Below are 26,939 nucleotides of genomic sequence, written 5' to 3' on the forward strand. Positions count from 1 at the left end.
TGTAATTTTTCGATATATTGATAGAATGTCTCATCCTTATTTAGGTCTGCTGAGGGTCTAGGTGCACTCTACACATTCTTAAGGTCATGAGGAGGTTGCATCTTGTCTGTGATATATGGTATGGCAGAACACATACATATCTGTTCAGTGTCAAGCCTTAGTTGATTGCAGCAAGGAGGACTTTCCCAGAAGACTCCTGGCGCCAGCTATATGGGGAGTTGTTCACAGGGTCATATTTTCACACACACCCACACGTACACACAGATATCCTCTATTCACACAAATGCCTATTCTAACATGTCACATGTTAATGAAACTATGCATATTCATGTAACAAGAATAAAAGGAGTGCTACGGGAAAGCCGGCCGAGAGTCTGACGGAGTTCAAGTAAAGGAACGGCGCTTGACCTCGATCGGCCTCCCTCACGCGCGAAAATATATAAAGAGCTCTGTCTTGCATCTTGTTTTGCTGCTGCAGTAGGTTGTCTCATATTGTTCCAGCAAGGTTTTTACTTGGATAAACCTAACATCAGTCATTTTCTTGTAACCCCCAAACATAGGGGGACACTGCGAGTGAACAGTCTCTGGGTCTCACTGACAGAGAGCTAGAAGATATTTGGGTTAAATTTGCACCATATGGCTGAGATGGCATCTCACATCCAGCGGCTGGGAGGACAGCCAGTGCTGAAAATCCCACTTCCTCAGTACTGCCTGAGGGGTGAGAGAGGCCATTGGCTCTGTCAGCTGCAAGCAAGCTCTTAATAATTCAGTTTTGCTTCCCTTGCAAAATTGAATGAGGTGCTGGTGAAATTTCTAATAATTTTGGTTTTATTTTAATTGGTTTTTATAAATACCCTTGGTATTTATTATAAGGTGAGATTTCTGTTTGTCTGCTTTAAGCCTAACAATCTGATGACCAAAATGACATCACCTAAATTTAAGCATACTCAACACGGAAACTATAATATAATTTGGTCTGCATGGGTCTTGAAGCAGCTTCCATAACAAAACAGACCCAGAGCTATTTTAGGCTTCTGGGATGCTGGTGGAATTGCAAGAATCATCTTCCATTTAGCGTGATCAGCTCCTGTGGCCACGACAGAGCTAAAATGCAATGCAGCCCCCCCCCCATTTATTCCAGCCCAGAAGAGTTAAACTAGTTTAATTAAGGCCTTGTTTTCAGTGGTGTCTTTGTATAGTAAAATAGCTATTTTATCCATGATTGATTTATAATTAATAAACAATTTTAAACATTACTGGTTTTCAGTTAAAAGATAAATTTGAGAGGCAATTTAAATGGGCAGTAAAGCATTTTTCATCCTGATTCATGGCTATTATACAGTAAAATGGTTTCTCGTATTTCTTAGGGAAGATATCACAACAATAAAAATATCATATTAACATTATAACCTTTAAACAAAAGCCATTGCTTGGAATATAAAGGAGAGAGCATTTAACCATTAGCATTTAAGTATTAATATTATAGGCTTTGACAACCTTTTAATGGTCAGTTTATTCCTGCGTTTCAAGATTCAAGAAGTTTATTGTCATGTACCTCGTGGTTATGCAAAGCAATGAAAATTTTTACTTTGCAGGTTCCCTTCACACAATTAAATATCAACTAACTAAACTAAAGAGTAAACTTAACTCTGAGCATAGAAAATAATAAATAAATACATTTACTGTATTTTTCAGGCCATTAGGCGCACCAGAGGCGCATTAAACGAAACAAAACAGTCAAACTTTACTCAACTCATTCTTCTTGCTTCCTCCACTTCCGTACCATTGATTCATTACTGTTGAATTCTTTCGCAGCCGCTCTATTCCCATGTTGTTGCAGTATATGAATGACTAACCTCGTATTGTGGATGGATCATCTCAGTTGTTCTCCTGACTGAAGTTTGGTCTGTTTACAGCACCCTGCCATGTGATTACATTTGTCCCTAACCATCGATCACGTAACACATCATTATATACCAGCTAGTCCAACTTCAGTAACCCTACAAACGTGCTGTTTAGTTTTCCGTCTTCATTTATGTTGGAAGTGATAGCAGAGGTGTACATTTAAATTTTTTCAGAAATCTCTCAGAACATGGTATATCATGTTTAGGTGGAAACTAGCAAGCAAACGCCCTGCTAACTTCTAACTCTGTTAAATTTAATAAATTCTGTTTTCATGGATGCCTGGATGTTGAACTTTGTTGTTACACCTGGTAAAGCAGCAACATTGATCATTTTATTATAGATGAAAGAATTTAGACAGTTTTTAACGCTCAGTAATGCCACAGTATTTGTTTGACTTTGGGACCTGAAGCGTAGTTTGGACCCAGATCACTCTGCGAGGCTCCTGACTACGGCAGCCATAATGCTCTGACAATCCATCAAGCGGTGCGGCTTCGTAGCTCAACAAAGTCAAACTAAAACATTTTTTGACAGATTTTTGAGCGCCGTGTACCACATAAAATTGATTCAATGTCAGTAAGCACAACCAGAATTCATACACTGATGATTTTTGAGAAAATTCATTAAGTGCGCCTTATAGTCCGAAAAATACGGTATGTTAATATAAATTTTAATCCAAATATTACAGTGACCTAGTTATATCAGTACATTATTACCAAGAAATTTACTGCTTATCGATGTTTTATCAAATTAGTAGCAAGCAGTAAACTAATTTGAATTAAATTAGAATATTTATTACATTAAAGAATTTCCCAAATATGAAATGAACAAAGTATTTCTTTTTATTCTCTGGTTACAGATAGAAACATAATTGAACTGTACTTTTCTACCTATATTAGGCCTTTATTTCTAAACTGGTCTTTTGATATACAGCATTTAATACTTACCCATGTCTGAGCAGCTGCTTTCCATTTTTTATTGTTTCTATAAATAGCAAAAACATTACATTTAATATTTACTATGTTGTATATTCTAATAAATTGACTTGCACAGGTGCAGTAGAAGTGCATACTTACCACATCGACAAGACTATAGAGCACCAGTTTAGTTGATCATCCCTCTTTCAGTATTTCTGTTGGTGACAAAATCAGGATGCTCTCAAATTTTAAAATGAAATGTTTGAAAATTACATGTACCCAAAATTCACTGTTGACACAGATCAGGCATACTGGGTCAGGGTAATGAGTGGCCAAGGCTCACCAATACATATGGGCAGTGAGGGTTGGCCCATTTGGTAAAAGGAATAGACAAACTACTGGCTGCTGAAAAAGTTCATGATGTTTCTGATAAAAATGTGACAGAATACACAGTGCTACAGTTTGTTGCATATGGAGCTACATAGCCACAGAGCTGTCAGGGTGCCCATACTGACTCCTAAGGAGCTTGGAAAGAAAAGTGTCTGTACTTCTTTGAGTTGCTTGAAGACGTTTCACCTCTCATCCGAGAAGCTTCTTCAGTTCTAAGGGTCCAATTGGTGGGGAGTCCCAGATTTAAACCCAGTGGGAGTATCCCCCCAAAGAGGGACAAAGGACCCCCCGATGATCCTCTACCTAATCACATGAGCCAAGGTGAGAAAGCGGGTGTGGGTCCTAATCAGCCAGGGCTTCGGGTGAGCTCATTGTGAAACCTGGCCCCACCCTATCATGTGATTTCCTGAGGTCAGATGGCCCAGGATGTGAGTGGGCGTTAAGGCGTCTGGGAAGAGATCTCAAAACAGGATTATAGATGGCAGACAGTTGGTGTCGTAAACCACCGCCTCTGTTCAAAGATAGTCGCTCACAGTGGACGTAAATGGCTTCGTTTGAAAGAGGAGTGAAAGAAGCCATTTACTGATTACTGTTATTCGGTTTCTGTGTTCATGCATCGTATGATAAGTTCAAAAAGTCACTTACTCCAGTGATAGGCATAAGTCATATTCTCTTTATGGAACTGAAAGAATTTCCCTCATCTCATGGTTAACACACTCTCAGATATTAGCTTTCTGCTCCCTGGAATGAAGCCCTGGAACAAAAAATGCGAGAGAGAACACAACACTGATACAGAGAAACACAGGGCTTAAATACACTGCGGGATAACGAGGGAAATGAGACAGAGAAGGAGAGCACCATCACACAAAACCTAAGAACTCACTTGACAACCATAGCTGAAACCTGACAATAATCAAAGCAGTACAACCAAGGACTTAGAACATAAACCAAAATATAAAATACAAGAACTCAAAATGCTGCGTCACAAAGATCCAGAACCATCACAGCAGCAGATGCTTTCTAATCTAACTAAATTATAAGCTTTTTTTTTTTTTTTTGTGATTTGCAATGTTAAACTACAACTTTGTTTTGTTTTTTAAAATTATTATTACAGATTTTTTTGTGCGCAGAGACCGTACCAGCAGTGCACAATTGCGCGCGCAGCTTAGAGGGAATATGACTACTGCGCACAAAAAAAATCTGCGTTGCGCACAAAAAAATCTAACCTGAATTGAAATTAAAATTAAAAACAATTCTGTTTTGCAGTATTAGTCAGTAAGTGACTGGCTGCTCCAGTATGGGATTACAACGATACCTTATCCCATAGTCCAGCCGATAATGCGATTCACATTCGTATATACGCAGCTAATCAACGTTGTTGACAGGCTATGACAGCGTCCTTATGTGCCGACACCGGCGTTTTAGCTGGTAAAGCGGCGTGGCTGATGGGGAGTGAAGCCACGTTAATGACAACGTGTACAACCATTGGAGATATGAGCAGGACTGACAGAAAGACTAACCGAAAAAGTGTGGACTTTATACCAGTTTTTAAATTGTGTTGATAGGCCATGTAAAACCAGAGTGATAATAAAAATATATGCAATGTTTAGTTTTCTTCCTGAATACTATTGTTGTTTATATTTACTGCGGGAAGAAACGGTAAAAACGGTGTTTTATAAGGAAAACGCTCGAAAGTACTCCACATGTGAGCAAAAACAAAACAACCCCCCCCCCTTTCCTATTGGTCGAAAAATGTGTCGACCATGTCAGAAAATAATATGGCAACATGGCATTTAGGGAGGGGGGAAGTTTTAGGAGTGACGGAGGTGTTACAGGAGTGATATATTTCCTGTTGTCAGGCCTGCAGGTATCAGGCTGTTGTTCTCCTTTATCTCATAGTGAATTACTCCAGAAATTATTTTTGGAGTGGCACAAATAATTTATGTGGCATCAAATTTGATGCAGAACACCTGATTGTTCTGTAACTAGTTTGAAATGTTTATTTAAAAAACGCCTTGGCTGCATTTTTAGGTAAACAGCTGTAAAAAAAAACTTTGTTGTTTGCATAACTCAGTTACTTTTTTGAAGAAGTAACTATATAATTAATTACCCAGCATTGATCATTATATACTGTATTTTGCAGACAGAGTTACAGGACTCTCTCCCAGACCACAGACTCATAGTCATAATACAAGACAGAGCTTTATAAAAAATAAAAAAAAGATAAAATTAATAAAAAAGTTGTGTTTTCAAAATTGGATTTCAAGTTATTTTTTTTTTTTTACTTCCAATAGTGTTAACATACTACACAGGTCATGAACAAGATTTTTTTTTACATTTTTATTGTAAATGGGCTAAAGCAGTTAATTAAAAGTAGTCTAACATAAATGTAGATGCTGTAATTTGATAATTTTAATAAACCATGAAACTTGGATGGATTAGATGCTGGTGTGACCACAGTGCACACGTCTGATGTCGCTCACAGTGGTCCAAGGGATCGTTCAGGGAGTTTGTGTGTTCGCTCAGACACGTGAAAAATTAGAGGGAACATTGATTGGGAATGTCATAGGCACCGATCGGTTTTCTATCGCCCATTTGCTGGGAGTAAGGGCGCCCTCGTTTGCGAAGTGCGCCTGCTGCTTGCGGCACAGGGTGGAGAGGGCGAGGCGGCGGGGGATTCTCTGGCTGGCTGGAGCAGCATCTAATAACCGACCCGCAAAATAAAACAAAATAAAAACAAACCAACAAACACGAAAACACCAGACATTATGATACAGACTTATAATTTGCACCGATGTTTTTTTCGAAATTCTATACGCGAAAAGTGAGCGCGAGAGCCCTCGGTGCGCCTGCTCGCTGCTGAAGTCAAAGTAAACTTTATTGTCATCTCCGCTACATACAGTCCAGTATATAGAGAAACGAGGCTCCAGTTACAACAGTGCAAGTAAACAAACAACAAATATAAGAAGAGTAAGAAAATAAATATACACTTTAGGACCAGGGGTAAAGGGATCAATAACAATTTAAAATTTATATTTGATTATTTAAAGTCTCGCACACAACCCGTCGAAAGGGTAGGGGGCGGCTGCTTCCAAACAGAGCACATTTCATTCATAATGTTGTTAATCCAAAACCATTATGTATTCATGATTTCGTGAGAAATGCACCCTAGACAAAGTGATTCTGTGAACTAAGGTGTAGGTCTATTAGATCATGTTGTGGTGATCCTCGGGTTGGGGGGTGATTGTTCAAACTGGAGTGCAAAATTAAAACCAATGGAAAATGGACAAGAAAAGTTCAAAGCCATCAGGTGCTCAGTTTAGAAAAAAAGAGAAAAGAAGAAGAGGAGAAATGAGCAAAAGATACAGGAAAGCAGATGTGTCATTGAATAATGGCAGGTCATCCTGAAACAATCAGAATCAGAATACTTAACACTAACAGACTAAACTCCAAACATTATGTAACAGTGTAATAGTTTTGTTGTGTGTGTCGGAACAATGAGGCGACTGCTGAATGTTACAGGTGTTACAGGAGTGATATATCTCCTGTTGTCAGGCCTGCAGTTTTCAGGCTGTTGTTCTCCTTTATCTCATAGTGGACAGAAATAATTTTTTGGAGTGACACAAATAATTTGTGTGGCATCAGATTTGATGCAGAACAGCTGATTGTTCTGTAAATAGTTTGAAATGTTTATTTGAAAATGCCTTGGCTGCATTTAAAAAAATAGCTGCAAAAAACTTTGTTGTTTGCCAAACTGAGTTACTTTTTTGAAGAAGTAACTATATAATTAATTACCCAGCATTGATCATTATATACTGTATTTTGCAGACAGAACACGGAAGTGCAACAGTAGTCGTACAAGTGTCACCTGGCAGTTTGTTGCTCTCTGCCAGGTGATTGGCTGAAGAGCTGTGAAAAGGTAGTGGGTGTGTGCAGTGGCGGTTCTAGCCTGTTCGGTGCCCTGGGCGAACACTCCCTCTATAAATATTGCACCCAGGGCACCGAACAGGCTAGAACCGCCACTGCACACACCCACTACCTTTTCACAGCTCTTCAGCCAATCACCTGGCAGAGAGCAACAAAGTGCAAGGTGACACTTGTTACAGTCGTCAGTCGTCTGACGGCTGTAACAAGCTGATATCTGTCAATGCAAATAATCCGGGCGCTGCAGCTTTAAGCAGCTGCGCGCGGACGGCAATCATTTTCTGGCACAACTTCGTCTCGACAACATCCATATTTTTATATCTATGTATAAAAACAAAACTGAGACGAGAAACTTAATCCGAGCTGTAAGCATCACAGCAGACGCCTTTGTGTCAAAGTAACTGAGGATAAAACACACATAACCGCCTTAAACAAATATTCTGCAGTAGAACAAAAGCGAAAGAAAACCACGAATATGAACATTACCTGATGGTACTGAAGTGAAGAAGAGGTTACAGGGGTTTGATTAGAGACAGCTGCTAAGCGTTTTGCAATTTGGCATAATTTGCAAAACTTTACATTAGCCTACTTCGGTATTGAACAGCAGAAATTAGGCTTTCTTGTCGGAAGACTTTTCAGAAGTAATTTTTTGGACCCCCCCCCCCCCAAAACAAACAAACAAACAAACAAACAAACAGACAAACAAAAACAAAAACAGCGGTGTATACATCGGTACACTAGTACGTGATAAGCAAGCGGATAATGGAGAAAACTGAGATTTAAGATGGGAAACTATTCTTGAAGTACACGGCGGTTGTTGAAATTGTTTTGTGAGCTTTAACCTGAGATTCTGGTGTTTCTGGCAAAATACATTTATATTTTAAAATTCAGGATTCAGGATTTAATTAATCGAGATAGCATTATTAAAACTAAAATCGATTTGAATCAGGAAATCGATCTTTTAAACCCACCCCTAGTAAAGTACTTACCTAATCTGATCAGTAGACTTTTACACCCTTCCTGGAACTGGGGATTTGTGGGTTTGTGCTGCACAAAGAACTGCTTTAGTGATCTTGGGAGTGTCTTTTCTGACTGGGACTAGGCACTGCTGAAAACGAAAGTGCAGTAATAGAAACTATGGAAGAAATTAAAACTTAAGTATTCTCTCGTTAGAAAGTTGAAATGCCTAACAGGAAGTGTTTTTATTCAATTTGTCTCGTGGTTTTACACTGCATGACCGTTCAATGGTGCCATCCTGAGTAAGTGCAGCATAAAAGGTTGGATTGTGAGGTTCTCTCTTTAAGTTTTATTAATCAGCTACACAATGAATGAATGAATGAAAGCCTTTATTTGTCACATACAGGTTGCCCTGCTGCGAAATGGAGACCCCCCCCCCCCCGACCTTACACACAAGACACAAACATTACATGGGGTTACAAGTCGGAGATAGGTAGCGTTACAGAAAAACACCGAAATGTCCACACAACGGGAAGGTACAAGAGGAAAAAAAGAGACCTCCCCTCATGCTGTGCTTCCATGGTAGGACAGCACGAGAACAGGAAACAAAAAAACTCCTCTGCACAAAAAAGCACATGAATGTCCACGTCACAACATAATAAGACATAACAAGCCACAGGGTTGGGTAGGGGATAAGGAGTAGCCCCAGGCAACACAGCAGCAATCCTTCCACAGCGCCGTCTCTTGTACAGCGCGGGCCCAGACCCGCCTCGTGTTCCCGGGGGACAAGAAGCATCGAAGGCGTTGGAAAAAGGGGGGGGGGGGGGGGGGGGGATGACTGAGTGCTTATCAGTGTAAGTGTGTGTGTGTGCGTGTCCATAGTTCAGCTGAGACAGTGTCCTTCGCCCTATCAGGCTAAGTAAACAGTCCTCCAGCCAATCCAGGTGTCCTTGCATGGGATGGGGAGAATAGTCATATCACAGTCGTTATCAGGGAGTGTTTGTCCGGCTTCAGCCTTGGGCCTATACAGCTGGCGCCGTGGTGGTGTCTGCATTTTCATCCCGAATTTGTTGATTTCCTTTCCAAACGAGCAGCTCACGAGAATTTTCAAGCTGATCTTACACTGATGCTGGTCTCTCGATCTCCCGTTGGAGAGCCGCGAGCCTGCCCATGATGGTATCAACAAGCCACGTAGTTAAACCATCACTTGACCCAGCTTACCTACTTAATAATTATACTTAATACACTTAATAATTAGACTTAACAGTCTTAGGACAGTCTCCAACCTTCCTTTTTTCTCAGAAATCCTTGAAAGAGTAGTTGTAAGGGTACTGGGAGGGAATGAGGGATACTAGGTACTTTGTGTCAAACCAGTGAGTGAGTGCACTCCCTGTCACATGTAATAAAGGAAGTAATAAAAGTTAATGGCATTTTTATGAATATCAAAAATTATGATATTTCATAACTTGGTAATAATCAATAATAATATTCCCCAAAATATGAAATAGGATGATTTTGATCCAGAGCTGTTTGTTCAATGGTGATCTTCATGAATTTGCAACGAGATAGTAAGCACAAATAAATCTCAGAGAGGATGGTTAGTTAGAGGTAAGTGTTTTTCAACCCTGTTTAAAAAAAATCACTATCCCTTCAGCTTGTTTGCGGCATAAAGTGTCCACTAGCAGATTAGGTCTGTAATTGTTATTTTTTTTGTTTTTGTTTTTTGGGTTTTTTTTGTTTTTTTTTTTTTTGGCGGGGAGGTGCTACTTTTTCTGCATAAAAGTTTTTTTTTAATAAATATAAAATAGTCATTACTTTTTACATTTTTAACCCATAAAACACATTTTTTGGTACAATCCACTCAAAACTCACTATTTCACTATTTATGCTACTGGAAATTCTTGTGTTATTAACAGTAGAGTCTGGGACATGTAATTGATTAACATCACATTGATTATTATGCATTATTATGCAAGGAGAGCAAAATAGATAAAACTCCCTCTCAGCTTGTTTGTTGCCAAAAATGGCCACCTTTTGTTTACGTCCACAAAATGCTATAAAATTTGTATATATTAAAACATTTTTCTACTTTGACCAACTTGACTCTTTAAATTAGCACCAGTCCTTGTCACCAAAACCAAAATTTTATCTAAATTCATTTTTTACCCTTTAAATGCCAGTGAAATTATATATTACCAGTAACCTTTCAGAAAAAAGGGATAAAGTTCTAATTTTTTCACCATATAATTGATGAAACTTCCTTTTTTTTTTCCAGCTGAGCATCGAGGACAAGCCTGTCTTGCAATTGTTGAGGTCACTAGTGTGCGCCCCATTTTTTCCAGGATCACTCTTCATTTGTAGGTTTTAGAGGACTCCTACTACTGTGAAGGGGTTTTCACAGGACAAAGGTATTGTATTCTAAGACATCCAGGAGATCGTAGAAATGAGCAGTAATGCCCTTCTTGCCATCTTTCCAGAATAATAAGTGACCTGGAAGCTGTTAGGCTTACAACAGTAGCACTTTCTGCACCTGCATAAACTCCAGGACACATTTACTAGCAGTGTTTTTGCTGTATGTGCTGCAGCTGCAGCTTATAATTTTTTTTGAGAGTTAATATTTTGGCTATGGTATCTTGTATGAAATGTACAAGAGTAAAAGTGTCTTGATGCATGCTCAGTCATCCAGGTAAGTAAATCTCCAAAAGTTGATTCTGTTCATCTGCCATTCCATAAGCCTCAGTTTCATTTAGCACAGAGGGTAGAGCATATGATGTTCTACCGAAGATTCAGAAAATGGTTTAGATACTGGAGACAAGACATCGAGAGGGAGAGGGGCTCATTAAAGAGTTCAGTGGGGAGCAGTCCTGATAGTGGTGGCGGACTTGGCATTGAAGAATGCTGACATGACAATAAATGCCTTGCCATATCCCCACGCCGTATATTTGTCATTTTACAGACAGGGCAGTGAAAGTGTCCTGTTGTCCTACATGGCAGCCTGCACCGGCATATCATTTTGTCTGTAAGAGAGGAAAACCCCCCACATGTAATTTAAATGTTTTGGTATAGAATGCAATCAGTTTATCTAACAATCACATTGTACATATTAACAAAAACATCCAAGCCATCCTCAATAATGAAAGCAAAATGGTATGGATCACAAGAGCTGTCAAGAAATTTAGTGAACAGGAAATAAAAACATAATTAATGAAAACACCTTTTTTCTTGCTGATGAATGCACTGAACTGTACAATGTGAATAACAACTTTTAAATCAACAAAGAGACTGTAGAATTGCTGAGAATAAGTGCATATTTATAATTTTAACTATAAGGTATATTTAATACCAACATACCTTTGAAGGCAAAGCATTTTTAATGTGTCCATCTTTGCCCTGACAGTATGGCTGAAAGTGGGGCACAGAGGGCAGTGAAAGAATCTTTTACAACACGTGGTGCATTCCTGCAATTCTGGCTTGGAGGCAGAATTCTAAGTTGACATATGCATCTAAAACAGAAAGAAAAACAGATAAACACCATATACACATTTAAGTTCAGGTTTTAGAAGAAATAACACGTTACACTTAGCATGTAATAGATTTGGGGAGAAAATTCATGAGAGACATGAATAAAGTGCAATATGCAGTAAATGGAACTATGTGCATTGATGTTACAGATAGTGATAGTAATAAACAAATACGTTTGAAACTGACCACTAAATGCTAACCAGAGGTGTCAAAAGTACACACATTTGTAACTGAAGTTTAGATACCTCTCTTTAAGAATACTCGACTAAAAGTTGAAGTATTGACTCAAGTTTTTACTCAAGTGGAAGTAAGAAGTGGGGGGGGGAGGGGGGGCATTAATATATACAATAGAAATAGAACATAAAAATACAAATATTACAAATAAATATAGACAGAAAGGAGACAAAATATGGAGGTGTGAAAAAGAGATGTAGGACTCATATGAGTTGTTCCTTTTTTGATTAAGTGGCTTGGTTTAAATGCACTCACTGTATTGGTACACGGATGTGGGGCGTGACTCATGGGTGTGTTAGGTGATAAATGTGGTTGCACTCACCTGTTCACGGCACCTGATGTTGATGAGCAGAAAGGTAGGGTGAGCATGAGGCGAAACCTTCTGTTGACTGCAGCTTGAGCGCAGCTTGAATCATTTTGATGCATTTTTTGACTGTAACTTGATGGTTGTGTATACTTATGCACTAAGTTATGCAATAGGCCAATGTTGTAATTTGGCATAGTAAATGGTGCAGTTATTTGTGCAGTCTGTGCATTTGTTTAATGGTTTGAGCCCGTGTGCCAATTTGTATAGTGGACAGTTGTATGTGGAATAAAAGTAGCAAATAGTACAGTGGTGTATCTCATGTATTTACTGTTGCGCGTCATCTGTGTCCTCAAGTTTAGCCTGCCGCGGCCGTTGGTTGGAGGAGCCGCAATAGTTTGGAAAGGAAGGAAGCAGTAAGGTCAGTTTCCATTCTGGGTTTTCAGCATTAATAAAGAAACCTGCAACAAGGTGAGTAATGTTTGAGGTCCAAAATAAATCAACACAGAGAAATTTTTACAGTGCTTTTCTACTCTACCTGAACATTCAAAGCGCTCTATACAGGTTGCCTCATTCACACCTCTTCATAGAAGCCCTTTTCTGTGCTTTCTATCTAATATTCACACACATTCATACTCTGATGAATGCATCAGAGAGTGACTTGGGGTTAATGTCTTGCCCAAGGACAGTTAGCATGCAGTCTGGAGCAGCCAGGGATCGACCCAAAAACCATCTGATTAGTAGATGACCTGCTCCACCTCCTGAGCCACAGCCACCCCTTTTAGAGGTAAAGAATCAATTAGAAAGTAAGTACAGTAATTTTTTGAGATGATTTGATTAAAAAAATCATTTTTGCTTCTAATTACATAATTAAGGTGTAATTACATCTTCTAACAAATTGATACATAAACGTATCATTTATCTACTAAAAATACATAGGAGCTGGCGTCATGTTGTGGAAGCTGCCATCTTGCCCCACCATTATACACTGGCTGAGATGGGCATCGCTGCTCCGCCTTTTCATGTTTTATGTAAGTGGATTTATACATTACTTTGAATTTAAAGATGTCAAATAGCTCTTTCACACTACATATGACCATTTCACATTTGTACATGTATATTTTGGTGATCTCTTTCTCAGTATGTTTTTCTTCTTATGGAAATAAGCTAAGATTAAACCGGTTAATGTTAGGCTCCAGTGTCCTAAAAAATCACACCTTTCCCCTGATAAACAAATTGATTGGATTCTCACATTGTGTGGGAATTGATTATCAATTACAACTTCAATGAGCCACTTCAAAGAAAGTTTCACAGCAGCAACAGAAAGTCCAGATGTGGAAACAGAAGGTTTCCACATTAAAATATCGATATTTAATCATTTTGGGTAAAATTGTAGTTTTTCATTAACAGGAACACAGTGGAAAGAAACTATCATTCGGATTGTCTACATTGGAAAGAACTACTCCCTCCTCCGCCTTTTATAGTCATGTGTGAAATACGGCTGTATAAATGTGTGGCAGCCTCTGGCGTGCGCACTCACAACAATGGCTGAGCGTAACTGGAGTCATACACTATATCGCTTAACTCTGCTACGCCTATGTTTGACCTCAAAAGGTCCAAAGTAGTCTATGCCCACATTTGTGAATGGTGGTTTGTCAGGCATCAGCCGATCTTGTGGCAAGTTTGCCATTCTTTGTTCACCAGGTTTTGCAGATGTCCTTCTACATGTTACACACTTTGACAGGATCTTTCCTATTGCTGAATTTCCCTCTGGAATCCAGAATCTTTCTCTCAGCCTGGATAATGTGTAATTCCTTCCTCCATGACCTGTTTCTTGGTGAATGTGTCTCAGAATCAAAGTAAAAAACATGAGGATCACTGGATGCTTAATGTCAGCAGGTAGTGCAGACTCGTGCAACCTACCGCCAACCCTTAAAATTCCATCCTGAATAAAAGGATCCAGCTTCGCAATGTGACTGCTCCTTTTAAGCTTGTCACCTTTATGAAGACTTGCAAGTTCTTCTGCAAAGCCTTGATTTTGGCAAAACTCAATCTCAGTTTCTCCTATTGCAACATCTGAAGTAGTGAGCGAAGATCCCTTAATATATGATTTGAACTGCTGCATTTGGCCTACAACAGGGGTGTCCAAACTTTTTTCACTGAGGGCCACATACATAAAAATATAGGAGGGGCTGGGCCACTTACTAGAAATTAGGTATATAACCTTAACTTTAGTGTATTAAAGTTAGAAAAATCACTTACAAGTGGTCGAATATGTTATATTGTTGAATATAATTAAAGACAAAACTGCCTTCATCTGAGCTTTCCATAAATGGATCTTTATTGATTTATTCAGAAAAAGCTTTGGTAGCTCATTCTCAGAACAGCAGCCTCAGATTTCTTCTTAGACAGAAGATTTACAGCACAGAGAAAAAACAATAAAGGGGAAAAGGGGACGGGCACATTTCAAGTTTGTTATTTAAGCTATTAGGCTTAGCAACACACCTATGAACGTTCGTTTGAAACGGTTATCAACATAACAGACTGAACTGGACTTAATAACAGGAGTGCATAATTTTAGTAAATTATTCTGGTGAGTATCAGCTGCGCTGGGTATGTAAATCGGGACATCCATCCGCGGTGCTGATCGCCACTCGTGCCAAAAATCCAGACAAATGTCACTTGATCAAGGAGCAAATCTGCATCAGATGAGATCAGCTGACTTTGCGTGTACGTGGGCTGTGCACAGCGGTGTGTACTCTGTGTGTTAACAAGAAAAGCGCATATAAGAAAGTGGTGTGCAAAAGCAGGGTAGTGACAGAATTGATGCGCATTATTGATATTTGAAGCATGTGTACGTGCACATTAACACACGGGTACTGTGGAATATATTTTTTACTCACCTAAAGCGCTCGTGCTCTCGTCCACTCCCTGCAAAAAAATAGCAGCTGTGCGGTGTCTGTGGCATCAGTGCTCTCATCGCATGCGATGGAGTAAAGATCAAAAGCACAGCTTTATCAGACAGTTGCAGTTTAATGTTGGCTGACAAGTCTTCAACAACTGGATTTCTGGACATGCTGACGTTGTTGACGGGCGCATTATTTCGGTGACTTTAACGAGACCGTGTTTTATGAGGTCTCCATCTGAAAAAGGCTTGCCATGTCTTGCGATGAGTTGGGCGACATCATAGCTGGCTATTGTAGCCTTTTCCTGGACAAATTACTGTTGCTGACCCCGCAGGAGAGCTACCCTTTGCTTTAATTTCTGCTCTCGCTCAGCACCAGTGTAGGATGCATAGGCCTGATGTTTGGTTTCATAATGACGTCGTACATTATACTCTTTCATAACTGCCATAATTTCAGTGCAGATCAAACAGACACACTTCCCCTTGAATTCTTTGAAGAAATATTCACTCTCCCACCATGTCTGAAATTTTCTGCATTCACTTTCTACCTTTCGCTTCTTCGGTTCTGCCATGTTTAGTAACTAACTTGGGCTAAATTTCTTCTGTGATTGTCCTTTTTGGTGGAGCAACTGCCTCGATCGACAGTAGCTCCCCCTGGTGTTAAAACTAAGAAGTGCAATACACTCAAGCAAAAGTTGAAGTGCGGGCCATATTCGATTCTATTTATAAAATTACTTGCGGGCCAATTAAAAATGGATCGCGGGCCGCAGTTGGCCCGCGGGCCGGAGTTTGGACACCCCTGGCCTACAACCTTTTTGGCTTTCCTTTTGCAGCTTTCACAGCCACTTGCTTGTGACATGAGAAGCTTCCAATGTGCGCTTAGCCTGCGAAGCAGCTGCTTGAACATGATTATCCAGGAAGATGCCTTTTTTACACGGCACCAGTCTGAGTAGTGATCAGTTTGTTTAGTGGATTTTCATGTATTTCTGTAGCATCCACACTCATTGCCTCTTTGACTTCGACATCATTTTTTTGATGTTTCTTTAATGTCCGGTGGAATTGGTCAATTTTTTAAATCTTTTGTCAAAAACTCTGGCCCAGCAATCTAGTTTGGACACTTTATAACGGTGTCTGTGTTTATTCCTCTTGAAGCGTGGTCAACAGGGTTTAATTCAGAGTTCACATACATCCACTGACTTGGTTTTGTGTTGTCTCTAATAAGTGACACTCTATTTTCTACAAATGTCTTAAATCTGATGTTCTCACGGAAGATGTACTTTAAAACAGTGGTACTGTCAGACCAAAACACAGATTCCTATTTGTGGTATTTGCAGATCTTTTCTCATGAGATTGTAAATTTTTACAGCAACTGCAGCTGCTGTCAACTCGAGACGTGTAATTGTTATCTGCTTCAGAGGAGACAATCTGGACTTGCCAATGATAAATGAGCAGTGAGTTTCTCTTTTCTGGTTTGTGATACGGAGGTTGTCAATGGAAAATTGTACTTAGTAGTCAGTATAATCTTTTAATGATATAAGTTTGTATATGGTAGAATACTGCATGTAACCATTTGTGTTTATTGAAAGGATGTCTCATCCTAGGAAGTCTGTAACATTCCAGGGTGTTCTGGCTTTCACCCCCACATCCTAGGAGCATGGGAAAGTTCGTACCTTGTTTTATTGTTTTACGGTAGGATTAACGTAGTTATATCTGTTTCCAGTCTAAGTGGTTTTGGTTTGATGAACTGCTGGACTTTCCAGACCAGCAGTTTAGGGAAGTCTTTATGGGGTCACACTCTGACCCCCCCTCACACACACACACCACACACACACCACACAAGCACCCACTGAAGTGTATAAATAAAGGACCAGGGCAAGTCCTCAGGGCGAGTCTCTGAGTCTCACTCTAGGCTGCCCTTGCTAGCAAGAAATTCTGTGTGTTTCTCCTCTCTGATTCTCTGCTGAAGAAGTGTTTTAGAATATATCTCTTAACATTATTTGGTCCTTCGTAGCCGGAGCAGAAAACATCAGAACTGTTATCTGTGACTCTGTTCCAAGATCCAGCACTGATTCCTGACGCCGTGGGGAACCAGCACTGAAGCCTGTGCACAGCCCTCTTAGACGAGGAGAGAGCCCCAGGACTTGAATTCGGGTCTGGGCCGGTGGCCTGGTCCACGGCGCTGGGATTCAGTCTGATGATCCGAACCACCAGTGAGACGTCGGAGGGTGAGAAACACTATTTTGGTATATAAAACGGCCGCAAAGGTTTAAAAAAGTCACGTGATAAAATAGGTTGAGTTGGCCAAAAGGAACTGTGTTTAGACTAGTTTTAGAGGTAGCTGAAAATACTTCGTGACAAATTAGGTTTAAGTTCGCCAAAAGGAACTGTGTTTAGACTGGGTTTAGAGGTAGCCGTGAAATACTTCGTGACAAATTAGCGCGCAAATGTCTATATGTGTGTGTGTGTCTGGAAGTAAGTTGATTTTACAGCACAATAAGCTGCTGAATTGCTTCCATTTTTGTTTTCTTTGCTGAGGCTCAAGTACTGGTGACAAAGGAGAACGGTTGAATTTCATCTCATAAAACTGATACCGCTTCACCGTTAGGGTGAAGGCCGTATCAGTAAACCACTCTGAAGTCAAGCGTGCCAGCGACGGCCCAGCAAAATCTTTGAAAATGGAGAATAAACAAGCGAAATTAACACCTGATGAGAAATGTTTAGAAAAACAACAAGCCGGAGCAGGACTAATCCAAAAGAAAGGGAGAGGAATGCATAGTGGAAGAGCAAGAGGTAGAGGCAGAGCTACACACACACCAAACAGTGGCTTTAGCACTACATGCTGGAGGTGTGGAAAAGAGGGACATTTTGTACGTGACTGTAAGAAACAAAGACAGTAACTCAGAATAGGATAGCAGCTCAGGTGAAGAGAGCAGTTCAGACTAGGAAGAACGTAATAATCCCTCACCAAGTGAAAATTAGAGATCAAAGTAGTTTAAAGTAGTTTAAAAAGGGTGTTTAAGTAGTTTAAAAGATATAAATACAAGAGGAATAAAGTAAAATAAACAAAAGGCTAAATTACAACTTATCTTTAATGTATTCATACTAATAATAGCAAGGATAACAACCTGTAAACTGGTGTTAATGATGAAATAATATTAATATGAAGAGGCACCTCAGTCAGTCATGATGTGAGGAGGATAATTGTTGAAAGTAATCTGCATTAAGCTTAGGGTTGCTCAAATTCAGTACAATGACATATGAAGTAAAATAGGTAAATACTTTAACTAATTACGTGTATAGAGGCATTTGACCTGTTTGAAAAACTGTCATCCTAATATGAGCCATTGTTGAGATATAGAGCACACCTATGAAAACAACTAATCTGCTGAACCCTGTATGAAGCAGCTGAAAACTACATGATGGAGAAGCTGAATTGAATATGAAAGTGCAAGTCTCTGCCACTGTGGGGCAAAGCACGCAACCACTGTGTGAGGTTGCGTTGTGGTCTCTTCTGAGCTGATGAGCAAGCTACACATTATCAGATTGAGATCTGGCTAAGAACTCATAAAAGAGAGGGAAACGAAACTATGATAACTGTGATAACTGGAGTGTGAAGCGTTTCCGTGAGCAGTTTTCCTGCATCTTGACTCATGTGTGTAGAGTGTTCATAGCATCAGCATCATGTTTTTGTTTATTTGTTTTGGTGGGTTGAAAAATAGTTAAATAAACTTGTGATCATATTTATGGATCACAATGGCACATGCCATTGGCCAAATGATTTATTTACGCAGATGAAAAAAGTGAGTGTGAATGTGTCTGACGTCACAGTGTTTTTGTGCGCTGTGTAAAAGTAATTGCATCTGATTGTGAGAGCGGTGATTCTGCAGGTCACCAGCTATTAAAAAAAAAAAAGAGTGAAAAAGAGACAAAATTTACATTGTAGATGAAAAATAATCATAGGGAAAAGGTTTTGTGTTGATCAGCCAAGAACAACTACAATCTCATTTTCTGCTTTTAAGAAAGGAGAGTTCACAAAAACAGAGAGAGAGATGTGTGTTGATTAAGCAGTGATAATAATAATGAACATGTTTTAGTTTGTCACTTTCAGGTGACAAGCAGACCTGAATCAATTTTCCACATGCAGCGGTCGGAAGAAAGTTATAGTTTAACATCATTAGAAACATTCAGGCCAAGTTTCTGGCTGACTTATTTACAGCACCATGTGTCTCTCAAACTCACAAGCGAGCTCTCACTCCTCCCTGAAGACAAGGAATGAAGCTCCAAAGAGCAATAACATGGCAGATAAAGAGACAGCAGCAGAGTCGTGAGCAAAGACTCCCGAGCAAAGAGTCCCAGCAAGCAGCAGCAGTGTGGACAAACAGCATCAGAGAAGAAGAGCAAACCCATCATCCTGCCTGATTGGATGAATGGTACTGTGTTCCCAACAAGCTGCAAATTCACTGTGCATGTGACAAGAACATTTGAGGAGAACTGAGGAGACTGTTGGAGTTTGACATTTGCCACCTTTGAAGTAAAATGGCAAGAAGAGACAGTGAAACACAGGACAAAGCTGAAGGACAACTGCCGGCTATTGGACTGTTGAAGTGGGAGAGGACAACAGAGTGAGAGGAGTGGTGAGAACACATAGGAATTTTGTTTTCAATATGGGAAATCAAAATTTGGGTTAGCAAACCTGGGAAAAACAAAACTGACTGCTTAAGTGGGAAATTGTGAAGGAGTCTGAAACATTGCAAAAAGAAACATACAAAATCACACACACAAGCAGAACATGCATTAACCCTACTAACACTTCCAAATACAAGAGAACTCATGAAGATTAGACAACATTTTGAGCATGTGAGTCTGTTTACCATCTTGTCCAAGTCACTTAGTGTGACGAGAAGTGATGCAAAGATCAATGGACTCATAGCACATTAGTTACAAAATGATTAAATAATAGCAGAGAAATGTGTAGGAAAGGCAGCTTTAAGAACATGCTCTGCTGGATATGCAGCTCCACAGACATGCATTAAACCTGCCTAATAACACAAACACACATGCAATGAAAATTAGCTTGTTATCTCTCATCTGTGTTAAAATAGTGTGAATTTAACAGACACTTGTTATCAAATGCTGAATTTATCCAATAATAAAAAATTGACTCTCTAGGTTGCAGGACAACAGTTTAACTTTTGTGGGAAAAAAGATTCTGGTTTGACCAACCAGAAATCAGACAATAAATTTAGTTGTTAATATAGTAAATTGGGAGATGCTTCCTGCTTGATTGATGCAGCACAAATAATTTACTGTATGAGGGAAATTCTATTTTTGTGATTACATTTTGAACATGAATTTCTGTTGTCCTGTCATCTTAGTGGGTTAATAGCTGATATGCAAATTAGTTGATCGTTCTTAGATTGAGGAAAGGTGACTGAATCTTAGCATGAGTGAATGAGATGTGTTGGAGTTTGTTAGAGTGGAGACTCTAAAACACTGAGTTTCCTGTTTTGATGTGCGAGTGAATCCTGCACCCAGATACACAACTCTGAATACATAAGAACAAACGTCTTTTGTGAAATAGCTGATGACATGTCTCACGTTTTATGATGACGGGAAAAAAGAAATACTGGATAATATGGATCTGTGGCCCAAATGAGTGAAAGGCACAGACTTGGGGATTAAACTCATAACATATTAGGGTTATGTTGTGTGTTGTGCAGCTGATGGTTGGTTTGGAGTGAATCTAGCTGATGATTTTTCTTTTGTTGTGAAGTTGAGCCTGCCAATTAGTATGATGATAAACCATGCTAATGGTATGATTTACCCTCCTGAGATGAGGAGCTTGTGTCATGACTTAACAAGGCCTTTTTATTTTGATACTTTCACAGTGCACTGAAAGTTTTGTTCGATAATCTCTGTTTGAGCAGATCTGCACGATTAGAACAGAAAGCGCTGTACGACACGTCGTCGAGAAAATTGTTACAAGTGAGTTTCTCCACATTGAAATGGGCTCAGGAGAAAGCCACTTATCTGGGACAATTAGAAAATGAGAGTCCCTGCCTAAAAAGGATTCAGCGAGGTAATCCGATCTAAAATTCTCCTTTTTCTTTTGAAATGACGTCATTTTGCTGAGGGTGGAAATCAAATGCGGCGATAGTTTCCACTATCAGCAAAGAAAGAAAGAATGGATGAATGAATGAATGGAAATAAAAACAAACTGACTGACTGATAAAACCTGACAAGACTTGACCACGACTCAAAGTTAACCTCCACCTAGACAGGCCAAAAGGGTGGATGAATTTACGTGTTTCTTTTTACAGGAGCAGAAAGATGACAGCAACATCCAAGGTTGCATACCGATTTAACTTTTAAATGCCACTTTCTGTGTTTGTGAATCTACCATGGGTGTGTTATTCATGGGTTTGTGTTGCTCACAGAGATTACTGTGAGAAAGAGTGTATACACCCGCGCAGCGCTAACATTTACATTTTCTTCTCTACAGCATTACAATTCTTCATGTGGTTTGATCATGTAATTTATAACAGGACAACTAGTTAATGTTTTTCTACCACAGGATTACTGAGATTTTGTATGAAGAAAATTGTAGTTACAGGCTATATGTTGATGAGAAGTTTCCTGTGTTGAAAACTAGTGTCACTTCTTTCCACAGCTATGGATGGCTAACTTTATGGTCTTTTTATGGCACCTCTGGAAACTGTCGACCTGTGTCTGACCACCGGGATGGTCAATGTGTATTGCTAATGTTTGTTTTTCTAAGAGTACATGTAGAGAATTCAGCAGAAGCGGACAAGTAACATGAGAAAAACAAATAAGAGATGCAGTGTTTATGGAATAATTTAATATGGGGCTCATTAGCTAACCACCATTGAGCTCATAGTGATTGATGAGTGGAGTGACTTTGCTTAAGAGAAGTCACCGATTACATTAATGTTGACTGAGTACATGGGATGATCCATGTCTGAGGCAAATTATGGAACTAATTGTAGTTTACTGATTTGAAAAAACCTGCACATGATACTTGTCTTGCTGATGTTGAATGCTTTATTACTCTTATGATATAATTGTTTATAAGTGTGAAGTTTGATTTCACTTCCAGATCTTGTTTTTCAGGCCATGATGGTGTATATGCAGGCTCCTGGCGGAGCCAGTTTTTAAGCAAACTTAATATGCAAAACACACTAACATCTTTTATTGCAGGATTATAGGTCCGGGGTGGTGCTGCTCCAGAGGAGGAGATGCCCTGATGTTGCCTGGGACATGATCTAGTTAACCTTTTTCTTTAAGACAGGAATCTGGTTTTGATGAGTTGACTCATGGGAGTGTCCATGCGTCAAGAGGAGGGGTCCAGGATTAACATGAACAATGAATTAACATTAAACTATGTTTTATATGATTTTTGCAGCGATTTGTGTGATTAACAGTTCATTCAACGGGTATCAAACCTATGCAAGTGGTGCATCCATGCTCAGATGAGGCTTTGATGGCCTATAAGTGAAGTTCACTGAACTAAAGAATGTGGTTTGATGATTGTTGACATGCTCTCCAAATAGAAGTTTTTCCTCCTAGCAAGGAAATACAGGTGCAGCAGTCATCTCCTGAGAAATCTTCAGAGGCCCAGTGAGAAACAAGAACCATTCCAGGCATAGCTGACAGCCCAGGCAGTGGTTGAGGTCAAAGGTCAAGCTGGTTGGGGCCCATCATGAGATTAGACTTTGGAGCCACAGCAAGGACCACGAAACTGCGTTGGAATGAGAGCTGTGCCAAGGGGGATTTCCAGAGGCCAACAGAGGAGATTGTGGACAACAGACGGGCACCTGAAGGATGAGGGGAGCGTGCCAAGCTCCATCGACAGCGCAGGGGGAGTCCGAGGATGACATCATGATTCTGTGAAAAGCACAGGAACCAGAAGCTATGGTGGTGATGACAGCAGTTTCCTATGAACATCACCTAATGCTGTGTCACTGTACTGTGCATATGATGACACTCTGAAGACTGCTGGGATCATAACAGCAGTAAGATAACTGGACCCAGCACCCTTTCCACAGAGGGGTTTTTCTGCAGAGGATGGACAATAGAAGAGTCATAAATATTCCTATCGCAGGACGAAGGCCTAAAGCAAGGTGATGGGGGTTGATAGAGGCCATTTCAAGTGCTTCTGACCACTTCAACTGCCTGCAAAATAGCGGAGAGACCCTCCTGGATACATCAGAGCAACTGCAAAAAGGTTGAGGTCCCAGAGGATTCCACTTCCTTCACAGAAATCAACTAGTAGAGGAAAGTTTCACCCTCACTTGGTTGCTTCAGTGGCGAGGGGGAAGTGCTGATTGGGCGCCCGTAGGGAATTGCTCGCACTTCAACCTCCAGCCATTGGCCAACTCTAGAGTAACCAAGTAGTAGGGTGTGACGGACCTGTACGTAGCCATGGGAAGGTGGACCCTCCTGGTTACCTTGACTACGACGCTCACCTTTACAGGACAAAGACAGAATCGGCAAATACAGACTATTATGTCTGCTCTCATATGCCCAGCACGCCTTTGAGACAAATCCAGCAGGCCCAAAATCAGGACTATGTAAGCGATACAAGTGACTGGTTTTCTTGGCTTTACATTAGCTCCTGGTTACAGGTGCTAAAAAGACTACTCATCGGAGTTGGGATATTTCTACTTTTATTTTGTGTTTTTGTAACGTGTATACTGCCATGTTTAAAACTCTTGATTAACCGCATAATATTTTCCACTGTTGCTGCATACATAGCCATGACAAGTGATGATAATGACTCCGACCTGTTGGAACATGAAGACTTTGTGTGACTAATGACGATGTGACAGAAAATGTACAACAAGATGTTACATACTGATATCTCATTTAAATTTATACTGACAACAGGAGGGAATGTCAATGGAAAATTGTACTTAGTAGTCAGTATAATCTTTTAATGATATAAGTTTGTATATGGTAGAATACTGCATGTAACCATTTGTGTTTATTGAAAGGATGTCTCATCCTAGGAAGTCTGTAACATTCCAGGGTGTTCTGGCTTTCACCCCCACATCCTAGGAGCATGGGAAAGTTCGTACCTTGTTTTATTGTTTTACGGTAGGATTAACGTAGTTATGTCTGTTTCCAGTCTAAGTGGTTTTGGTTTGATGAACTGCTGGACTTTCCAGACCAGCAGTTTAGGGAAGTCTTTATGGGGTCACACTCTGACCCCCCCTCACACACACACACCACACACACACCACACAAGCACCCACTGAAGTGTATAAATAAAGGACCAGGGCAAGTCCTCAGGGCGAGTCTCTGAGTCTCACTCTAGGCTGCCCTTGCTAGCAAGAAATTCTGTGTGTTTCTCCTCTCTGATTCTCTGCTGAAGAAGTGTTTTAGAATATATCTCTTAACAGAGGTAAGTAACGACTCCATGACCTCTCTCACTGGCATCAGCGAAGTGGTGTAATTGTGCAGATATGACCACTCCAAATCCAGCAGGTTTCAAACACCTGTTGATGGCAAAGCCATGAAGTTTAGGAAGCTCTGAATGCCAAACTTGTGACCTTTGAGCCAGTTCAGCTGGGATTTCCTCATCCCATGAGATCTTCCTGCCACATAGCTCTCGCGGAAAGATTTTTGCTGGTAGAATGTCAAGAGACAGAACGCCCAATGGGTCATATATTACACTTAAAAATGAGAGGATGCCTCGCCTTGTCTTTGGCATAGGTTTGTCATTTATCCTGATCTTGAATACATCTGTCTCTTTGCACCAGTTCACTCCTAGGACTCTTTCATCAGCTAATGAATCATGTCTCAAATCCAAATCTTTAATCTCTTTTCCTCTTCCCTTTTCAGGAATGGAAACAAGGACAACTCTATTGTTGCTCATCCACTTTGTTAAGTGAGATCCTCCACTCTCACACAATGCAGTCAGGTCCCTGACCATAGTACATGCCTCTGTTTCATCTGAAACTGACAGAAGACAATCATCTACATAAAAGTTGTTCAGAACAGCATTAACTGCTGCTAGTTGCATTTTTTCTTTAGTGTTTTCTGCTGCTTTCTTCAGTGCATAGTTTGCACAGCTTGAGGAGGATGTTGCCCCAAACAGGTGCACCATTAGATTTGTATTCAAGCAGAGGTTCATTCAAGTTCCCATTAGCCATCAGAGAAAACACAAAAGATCACTGTCCTCTGGAGGTACTTGCACCTGGTGATACATAGCTTCTATGTCTGACATCAAGGCAAAGGGATCCCACCTAAACCTTGTTAGTACTCCAATCAGTGTATTCATTAGGTCTGGACTCAGCTCAGCTCTCTGTCAGAAGAAGTAGAGCAAGAATCTCTCTTGAGAGGGCCATTGATAACCCAACTCAGGACTGTTCGGACAGCATATGGACCGTTATCTTTGCTATGAATAATCTCCCATGGTTCCATAACCTTGTGCACATCACACCCTATCAAAAGTCCAATGTCTGCATCTGAATGTGGGAACTTGATTTGCTGAAGATGTGGCCACCTTTTTAAGTCATCCTGTGTAGGGATGTTCTCTCTAGACACTGGAATGTCTGCATGAGTGTAAATGTCAGGAAGATCTATATAGGTGTTCTCATATAAACCACACACTTCTAATCCTGATAGGTTGTAGCTTGTCACCAACTTTTCCCATCCCATTGTGCGAAGCATGAATTTTGTCTTCTTACCTTCTACACCAAGTTGTCTCATCAGCTTCTCTGAACAGATGGCTCCCATTGTCCATGAATGCATAAGTCTCAATTAACTTATTGCTTTTCTTTAACTTAACCCACACAGGAACGATTGATAACACATGACTGTCTTTTCAAGCCCCTGTGGTTCCACAAATTCTGCCTGAAAATTGTGTTTCATCACTTGTCGTGGGAATGTCAGAGACATTTCTCTGGATGCACACATCTGCCTTACTGTCCTCCCCCCTTGTCCAGTGAAGCATACTTGTATGTCTCTTAGAGCAGTGCTCACACAATGACCTTTTCTTACAGTCCTTACTCAAATGACCTTGTGTCAGACATGTAAAGCTTTGCTTTGCTTTAAGGAACTCTAGTCTTTCTTTGTAAGGCTGATTTCTGACCTTTTGACGTTCTGCAAGTTTATGCAGTTTTTCGCAGTATATGCATGGCTTCTGGAAGTCACTGGTAGTGTGACAAGAAGCACTTTTATTAATTTGAGGTGATCTTTCATGTGCAACTTGTGTTACACTTGTAGCAAATGTGTTCCCCTTTGCCTGGATGATATTTTCATTCTCACATTTGCAGATGACTTTGCTTTATCTTCAGCATCTGCAGCTATTTTTGCTTGTCTGTTTATGAGTGTGACCAGATTTGAGAACTTTGCTCGCTTTCCACTTGTTTCTTGAATGTCAAAAGCAGAAACTCTCCTCACTTCTCTCATTCTGTATGGCAGTTTAGAGACAATAACTCTTAGGTTTGTGAGGATCTCCATTTTATGCAGTTGACTGATATCTTGCATTGCATTGTTACAACTGGTGAGAAACAGTGAATAGTTATGAAGAGCCTTTGCATCATCTGTTTTGATTTGTGGCCAATCAAATGCTCTGTTCATGTAGGCAGTTGCAATTCTCAGTTCATTACCATAATGACAAAACAGCAGCTTAATTGCCTTACTGTAGCCGTGTTGAGGATTCATGTGCTGATAACTTCTTAGCAAATCTCTGGGTTCACCTCTGGTAAACTGTTCAAGGTATACTTTTGTGCCCTCTTGGCCAGTCCTGCTACTACATCTCTGTGCTATGGGCCTGGGACCTGCAGGTCTTCATCTGCCATCTTTGCTCCTTTTACACAACTTCTTATTAAACAAGTGTTCATGAAACACTTGGTCT

The 26,939-nt window shown here is 40.1% G+C and overlaps 1 protein-coding gene across 1 annotated transcript in view; it reads right to left on the reverse strand.

The window, feature by feature from the left end:
- Window positions 1-25,816, reverse strand: part of LOC102789392 (sterile alpha motif domain-containing protein 9-like) — a 32,837-nt gene extending 7,021 nt beyond the window's left edge. The window contains exons 1-2 of the mRNA XM_087840420.1: window positions 25,768-25,816; window positions 23,368-23,541 (exon numbers count right to left, since the gene is read on the reverse strand). Of these exons, the coding sequence (XP_087696546.1) occupies window positions 23,368-23,541; window positions 25,768-25,816 (223 nt within the window). The remainder of the gene's footprint in view (window positions 1-23,367; window positions 23,542-25,767) is intronic.
- Window positions 25,817-26,939: the final 1,123 nt, after the last annotated feature.

The sequence above is a fragment of the Neolamprologus brichardi genome, chromosome 4 (genome assembly GCF_056152115.1).
Source record: "Neolamprologus brichardi isolate AB-2024 chromosome 4, ASM5615211v1, whole genome shotgun sequence".
Taxonomy (NCBI): Eukaryota; Metazoa; Chordata; class Actinopteri; order Cichliformes; family Cichlidae; genus Neolamprologus; species Neolamprologus brichardi.